The 8,473-nt window shown below is 39.7% G+C and overlaps 1 protein-coding gene across 6 annotated transcripts in view; it reads right to left on the bottom strand.

Moving 5' to 3' along the window:
* Positions 1 to 1,633: 1,633 nt before the first annotated feature.
* The window catches only part of POLR3B (RNA polymerase III subunit B), a 71,855-nt gene continuing 65,015 nt past the window's right edge, over positions 1,634 to 8,473 (bottom strand). For all 6 annotated transcript variants that reach the window (XM_059846258.1, XM_059846257.1, XM_059846259.1 and 3 more), the window contains 3 exons: positions 6,399 to 6,572; positions 2,113 to 2,281; positions 1,634 to 1,987 (listed from right to left, as the gene is read on the bottom strand). In XM_059846258.1, the coding sequence (XP_059702241.1) occupies positions 2,152 to 2,281; positions 6,399 to 6,572 (304 nt within the window). In that variant the 3' untranslated portion in view covers positions 1,634 to 1,987; positions 2,113 to 2,151. The remainder of the gene's footprint in view (positions 1,988 to 2,112; positions 2,282 to 6,398; positions 6,573 to 8,473) is intronic.

Genomic DNA, 8,473 nt, shown 5'->3' with positions numbered 1-8,473 from the left:
AGGTCAGGCAGCAGTGATGTATAAACACAGCTGATGTAGGTATCACCAGAGTAGCTGATAGTGGGTGACCCTCACTTACTGCCAGACATGTCTAGTTTCTCTACTTCACTGGAACCATCATTTTTAAGGCTGCTCCTTTCTTCCTAAACCTCAGCTATTACAGGATATCCTTCACCCTCAAAAATCCATTCATCCCCATGCTTCCATCAGCTTGAGGTGAATGAGCTGCAAGGTTCCTCCTCAGGGCTACACACAGACCTTTTCTCTCAATGAGGTTACTCATGAGCACATTTTTTGTTCCTCCTCCATCTCTGCTGTAACCGCTTCAATTTCCACACGTGAAATATACACATTGCTTAGTCTCTCATGTCCTGCAGCTCTGACCACCCAACCTAGGAGACCACCTGGGAGAGGACTAGGGAGCAAGGACTCCTTATCCTCAGCGGGTTTCTCTGGTGCCCCCCAGCAGCCGTAACCTTAGAGGCTCACTCCCTCTACTGGTGCTCCTGAGCCGCAGCTGAGCATCTCAGGCACCAAAGCAGAGGTTGTTCAGTCAGTTGAGGCTTTTGGTTAACCTCTTCCTCCAGAGTGGAGGATGTCACTCTCTCACTCTCTTAAAACTCTTTTGTAAATAACCCTGAGCTGTTTGGATCCTGGAAGAGGTGCTTCAAGAGCTTCCAATCCAACTGTGCTGTGTTGACATCTGGTTTGTTACCAGTCCAATTGCAAGAAAAATGGGGGGAAAAAAAGAGAAGGAAAGTAGAATGTATTTCTTCAGGCTTGTTTTTTAAGCCCAAACACAAAAGTTTAAGTTTAAGCATTTAGTGGAAGGCTAAAAAGAAATCTGCTCAGGCTGATACTCATCTAAGCTAAGAGTTAAGAGAACAGAAGCAACATTATTGCATGAGCAGTGTCAGGATCAGCAGGATCGTAAGGATCAGCACACAAATTTCAGCCATATGAGGAGCCGAAGAGCATCTCAAGACTTCTACATCGCAGGCAGTGTTCTGTATCCTCACCCAGAGTGCTGCTTTTCACTGAAGGAAGTCTGTGCATGTTGATGTCCTTTGCTTAAAAAGTAAACTACATGCTTTTCTGAGTAAGGGCTCATCAGTTTAGAGGACTAAATGTTTCTTATTTCATCCACTGCTTTAGTTCTAGGCCTTAGACCTCATGAAAAAAAATCCAGCTGTTCCTTTTCTAAATCCTTTCAGGTCATTCAAACCTGCTTCACTGTCCGAGAAGAATGTATTGTTCTTCCTAGGTTTGGTTTTGTTTTGTTCTTAAAATGTTTTGGCTATGTTAATATTTTTAAAAAAGTTCTAGAGTCCTATGACAGCACACTAGGTAATGATCATTACCTTTTCAGGACTTTGAGCCAGTGTATTATCATATCTGTTTCACTCAGTAGGAATGGAATGGGTATCTGTGTGCTGTATCATGCACTTGCTACATATGCAGTTACCTGCTCCCCCGAACTTCACAGAAACTACGTACATTTAGTTGACAGCATACTACCTGTACAAGCACACCACTGCTGGCACACAAATGCACCTGCCTGTTGAAATCTCACTCAAAATGTCTGATCTCAAGCCCTTGAGAAAGTAGTTTTATTTCTCTAACACTGACACCATTTTAGAAAATTTTAACACTTTAATGAATGTGCTTTAGGAACAGAAAATGGTTTAGACATTTTAACACATTACCATCCTTACACAACTTTCAACATATTCAGCCACTATTATTTAAAACATTTATTACAGTGGTTTGGAAAACATTTTAAACCTCTGTGAATAAGGTGTGTATTTAGCTCTGCTTATGACCTAGCCCAGCAAAGACCTTTTCAAACACAAGCATGGGATTTTTTGAAGTGATCCAAGTGCTTTGCTGGACCATGGCCTTGTTTCTCCATTCCCACATGTCGTGTTCATGATTAATCAAGGCTTCAGAACTGCTCCTATTTCACTGACAGACTCTTCCATGTCACCTTAAAAAACAAGGAGGATATGTAAGAAAGATTTCCTACTGTCTTGTACCTCCCATCACTCAGGTTTTAGAGTGTATTCCTGTTCACCAAAAACTCTCCCAGTTAGATATACTGGATTTTCATACCATTCCTAAAGGTACATTTTGGGGTCTTTTTCATCTTGTTCATTCATTGTACTTAGCAAGTTTTAGCCTAGGTATGATGTTCATGGACTGCAGTTCTTGGAATAAGAGTTTACAGGCATAAGGTATGCGTAGCGAAGACACATGACATGAAGATTTGCAGTAGTGGCACCTAGGGAAACAAACAAAAAGTTAAGAGTTGGTCAATAACTTCTGCTGAAAAAACTCAATTGCCACTAGCCACTGTTGTTTTATCCATCTGCATTTAAACACTCGCCACAGTCCTAGAAGCACCAAATGCTTGAGACACATTTTAGTGCTTAAGTCACAGCTTTAAAGTCCTTAAATAATCTGACTGAAATCAATAGGAGCTTAATGTTAAACCTGCACTTTTCAGTCAGTGCAATGGAGCTAACAGGACTGACTTCTGCTTCTTCAGCACTCACATAAATGTCAACAAATTCAGCACTGCATAGTGACAGAAAGGAGGTGAACAAAGCCAAGTGCTTCTGAAAAAATGGTTAATGCTGAAATTTCTGTGCTACATGTATGTCACAAAAAGAAGAGTCAGGAAGAAAGAAGATTTTTAATATGCAATTTCACCCTATAATGTCTCAAGTCATTATACTTTCCAGAAAAGAAGATCTTCTCATCTTACATCTTTAAACTTTAGTCAGCATAGAAACTCAGTAAAATTGCTTTAACACATATTCTTTGTGCTCTTTGCTCTAATGATCTTAAAATTCAAAGAGAAAGGGATTTTTGGTCAAATAGATATAACTGTGACTATATAAGGAATAAATAGGCTAGTCAGCCATTTTTACAGTATTGGGACTCTAATGCAGTGGTGGTAGAAAATATTTTTAATAAAAATCCATTTCCAACCTCCCTATTTCTTCATTCTCTGGTACATTAAATTTTCTGGTTTTGGAGAGTTGAGAAAGCCACTCCTTTGGGAACACAGAGTGACTCAGCACTTCCTAATGGTCTAACACTTTTTTTTTTGTTCCTGTGTTTCAAATTTATATTTCTGCCATAAAGTCATAACAGTCCGAAGATCCAGTTAAGGAGGAATTAGCAAAACTCCTGCAGGCTTCCATGGTACAGAATAAGGCTCACAGTCAATGCAGGTTTAGGGACTACCCTAGTCCATATTTATAGGGATAGATACATTTTATGGTGGGAGAAAGTGACCTCAAAGGGAGCCGTTCTCCAGAGATGGCAAACAAGCAATTGCTCTCTATAGGAGATATAGAATTCCTTTCAGGCCCTGGAAGCCTGATGAGACACAACTTCTCTGCTATGAGCACACATCTGCCATCTGATTACACCTCCTAGGGACTGAGGAGCAGAGACTTCTCACGGCACCCAGGCTCAAAACTACACCATTCTGGGCCTGCTTTGTATTCGATGAGGACCACCCAGAAAGGTGCAGTAAGCACAAAACTCCGTCAAACAGAGATCACAGAAATAAGTACATTAAAGACCATTTAGTATTAGAATTGGCACTAAACTGGTCAGGAAAAGGCAACTATACCATTGAAGGCTGAATCTGGATCAGAAATAAAATTTTTCTTCGTGTATAGTTTAAAATGCACATACTAGAGAGAAGAGAATAACTTATCATCAAAAAAGGACCAAATTTTGTTCATTGCATTCAGTGCTGTTCTGCTCCTAAGGACCTGTGCAACAGCTAAGTTGGAAAATCTGCATAAACCCAGTAAATCATAGGAAGTTTCAACCACATTTTTTACAGGGACAAATTCTATCACAGCCACAAGAATCCCTCTCCCCTGTGAAAATACCAGTTCAAGCCCCAACACTGATCTGCTGTTCTATCCATCTTGCAGAAAAACTTACCCAGGGGCTAGTCCTTGTCTGAGAGGAAGGGCTCATCTTCCATAAGACAAGTGCCGTTAATGCCAGCCACAAACAATGTTTCTAAAGGTTTCTTGCAGGAATGTCTTATTAATGCCTGAGTCACTGAAAAGGCCCATTTGGAAGTTTCTCTTAATGGCTTTGTCTCTACTGTAATGCTCATTATAGGGCCACTTACCTCAGATACTGGTAGACACAGTATAAAATTCAACAGAAGCTCTCTTATTGATTACTCTCACACATCAGGCAGCTTTTCACAGAATCAGATTGCAAGAATGTCTGGCTCTGTCTGAGACAGCAGCTTCTTTCACAATTATTTAAGGAGTTACTTAACTTTGCTACAAACTTCAAAAAATTAATTGTATTACCAACAGCTTAAAAATAAAATGTAGTATTACTTCTAAAGTTCAAATTCATAATTTTCTTCAAGGTACATTTACTTCCTGTGGACTCTGAAAATCTTCAAGGACTGCTCTGAAAGTCAAGGTCTAATTGAAAAAATAATTGAGCTACATCTGCATGTGAGATTTTTTAAGAGCAATGCTTTACAGAGATAGAAGTAGTTGGTTCTTTGACTTATGGCATGTCCTCCCTTTAACATTACTTCCTACAATTTTTATTTGCATTACAGTAGTTTTAAGAGACCGGGGTCAGAAAATAGCATCCCTTCTTACATACACTGAACACACCCTCAAGAAAAACAGGACTTTCAAAAAGGGTTATGGCACAAGAGCCAACAGGACCATGCCCAGCTGAAAATCACCAATTTCAGGATGCCCAGAGAAGGGCTCATCTCTTCTCTGGATTACATGTGTTTACCCCCTCTATCTGAACATCTGCTTCCCCACCAGCAGAGCTGCTGCTGCAGTGAGCAGACAAAGGTGGTGCTTGGTTTCTGGCCAGAAGCCATATGCTTCAGAAGAAAGGGTCTGAGCAAGGGCAGAAACAGTAGCTGTCAGCTTTACACATCTACAATCTGAGAATACACTTTACTTTCCTACTTCATTACATCATGGAAAAATCACACTTGAGACATTAAAGTGAATAAAGTCCAATTTCCTGCCCCTCCCATTAAATTAATGCTGATATCCAAGACATGACAAGTTTCAAACTGTGTTTTTTTGAGGTTTAGAAATTAATCTTTCTCCTCCTCCTTTTATTTCTCTATCTTTTCCCAACGCAAATGTTAGAGTACCTTGTAACTTGAACTTGCACCATTTTTTTTTCTTCCCTTAGTCATGGGATTTCAGATCACCTGTTTTTGCAAAGCTTGCAAGAATGTTGTATCTCAAATTCCAACTGGTCTCACAAGTCTGTTTTCTGCTTGCCTAAAACAAAACTAGGTCAAAGCAAAACATCTCCCTCAGAGACCTCTAGACCTCAGACTTCTCTAAAGAGGAATTTGTTTCTCTTCTAATAACAGTGGGTATTTTCAGCATGCTACAGGACAACTTTAAATCTAACATCTCAAAATTGCTGGAGAGAAGAGACAGTTAAAGCAAAACCCAGTGAGTTACAAAGCAAAACACATGGTGAGTTACACACAGCTTTGACATTTAATTTTATGCTTCCCCTACATGAAAAACCCCTTTGTTTTCAGGAGACCAACTCAGTACTGTGTTAGGCCAGCAAGACCATTATAGCCAGTCTAGAGAGAAGTTTCCTAGAGACAAGGCATTCAGGCAGAAGCCAACTGAATTTCCATACAGGCAGCTGCTTGTCTCTCAAGCTCCAACATGGGATCATCAGTGCACTTGCCTGATGCTTTGAGGAGAAACTCCTTGTTTCACAAGATTCCAAAGCAAAAGGCATTTGGGAGGGGGACAGCCAAAGAAAACCAATTGCATGGGATTATGAACACCATAGCTAGAGAACAAGAAAGCAGGGGATATTGCTTTCCTCTCCTGTTCTTCTGGGCCCACTCACTCTTCAGCCTTGTGAGGTTCAACATGGTATTGTAGCAGGAAGATGTGTGACTAGCCCAGCCAGTATCCTCATTTCTGCTGGCAGAACCATCAAGTACATTGACACTGCTGTTCTCCCCTTTTCAAAATACAGATGATATATGGGACTGGGTGCTTAGGAGTCCCTTGCAAGGGTGGGACAGACGGTCAGCAATGGAATGGAAGGTCAGCAGACAGACTGAAGGGAACAGTCTGGCTGTGGAAGAGAACACCTGTGCCCCCACAACAGGAGAGATCCCTGGCTCATTGACTACACACTCAATTCAGTCCTAATTTCAATCAGACCACAATAAAGAACCATCCCATCACCATTTTTCCGAATGCCAATTTTGAACTTTTTGAATTAAGTGCATGAGATTGTTAACTGGTGCCTGTGAGCTCTTGAAAACTGAGAAGCACTGCAACTAAGGGCAAGGTTCTGTTACACAGAGGCACTTGACAACTTACCATCCAGAGTACCCTAGCAAGCCACACTGGCCACAAACATCCACTTCGAAGGCATCACTTGAAATCATCAGTCTCTCCAACAAAAGCATGCTGGCTCCATAACCTATCAAACAATCCCGTTCCATCTCTCCAAGACGTAAACCACCATCACGGGATCGACCTTCAGTGGGTTGCCTTTGAAATAAATATTTGAGAAATGTAGTAAGTACTCCAAAACATACATTCTATTGACTCTAGGCTGTCTACAAACTGTAGGAACAACACAGGGTTGATGGACTTTACAAACCAGAGCTGCTGATCTCACAAATGTGTTGCTCCTGTATCTGCAATATGATGCAGTTCTTTAAGTGGCAACTGCAGTACCAGGCTACAGCTCTTTACCTCTCAGAATACAGCTGAATAAGTGAAAACAATAAGAAGTCTAAGAGTATCCAAGACAATCCGGACCCAGATTTGGCACTCTTTCTTGATGAGACATTATCGTCCATAGCTAACAAAATGAAACGATATTCAGCCGTTAATGAATCAATCATCAACCTAATGCTTCAGCTGAACTACAGCTAAGACTAATTTCTAAAATAAAGATGGTTTTGATTTGTGAGAGAACACCAAAATAAGTCAGCAACAAGTAGTATACATATTGCTAACTCATTACTGAAATGCTATTTTTTTAAGTGACATTTATCTAGTTTATTTTTTTCATGTATGATGGTTAATAGACTGATTTTTGTGATCTGTAGGTTCCTCTACACAAGTCAAACTCTTATTTATTGTCTGAGGAGACTTCCTGTCCTTATGGTGCTAGAGGAAAATTTTAATAAAGCAATCAAGTAGACATTAAAGATTTTGAAGTAAAAAAATAAGGTCCTGTACATAATCTAACATTAAGACTGCATAAGACAATCTTTTTGTTGGACACAATCAAAACTTTTAACCTCTTGTTTGTCATTCTGCAAATTCATAGTATCAGTTCTATTCTCATGTACCAGTACAATGATGTAGTACTTCGGTTGCAAATGTCAGAGCAAACTATGAAACAAAACCAATCCTGAATTCCTACAGCACTAATATACTGCATGCATTTTAGTGAATATTTCCATCTTAGTATATTCCCTGAAACATGACAGCAAAGAGAAGGAATTTAAAAGAAGTTACTGAGCTTCACTGCTCCCTGAAACCTCATGTTTATGTGCTGATTCTGACACTTGTAGCAGTGTAATCCACCTAAAATATTCAATGACAGATCTGGCCCATTACTTTTGAAATATATTTTGTTTCTATTATTTCTAACCACTGATTTTTTTAAAGCTTACTAAAGATAATAAAAATAAGATTTTGCCAACTTGCTGCAAAATGCAGGAGAGAACTTATAAAAGCCCTCAAAATCTAATAATATTTTGTAACATGTAAAAACTAAGCCTAATTACCAGATCCAAATACCTTCTTGAAGATGCAAGTTGTATTTGTTTTTAGGGGCAAGTAGTTTCTCTTACTCTGACCACACTGGAACCTTAAAACGAATCTGCTTGTAATTCAAATTGTCCTTTTCATTCATATAACCTTCTGTTTTTGCAAATGTTGGGAGAATGGATAGAAGTTGTTTACATCCTGATTAAACTCCCCAGGGCCCCCTCCCCAGATGATGGCACCGTCCCTGTTCAGATGCTGTTTTAAAGGCTAACCCTGTGGTGAATGTTGTTTCTCTTGTGAAGGGCCAACAGGCAGATTTTAAAAGCAGTTTGGACCTCCAAGGAATCAGGCATTTGCTAACGGTGCTAGAAGTGCCTGAGTTGTTTTTATGAACTGACTTCTGTAATATTATTTAATACACAAGTCTGCTTTCAGAGGTTTCACCTGGTGCTGTTGTTCAGGATAAAATAGTTTTACAAATGTAAGCCCAAATAAAGTCTCACCCCAATTATGGCAAGATAAAACTTCTGGAAGTAGTATGGGGCCTCCACTCCATGCCTAGATATGCCATAGGTCTTCCAACAGATACAGGGTGAACATTTTTAAGGCAGATGAAATTCCATTAAAAAAATACAAAAAGCCCCCCAAACAAAAAAATCCAACTT

Source organism: Haemorhous mexicanus, chromosome 5 (genome assembly GCF_027477595.1).
Source record: "Haemorhous mexicanus isolate bHaeMex1 chromosome 5, bHaeMex1.pri, whole genome shotgun sequence".
NCBI lineage: Eukaryota > Metazoa > Chordata > Aves > Passeriformes > Fringillidae > Haemorhous > Haemorhous mexicanus.
Note: the sequence above shows the minus strand (reverse complement) of the source record. Positions and strands in the feature narration are given on the sequence as shown.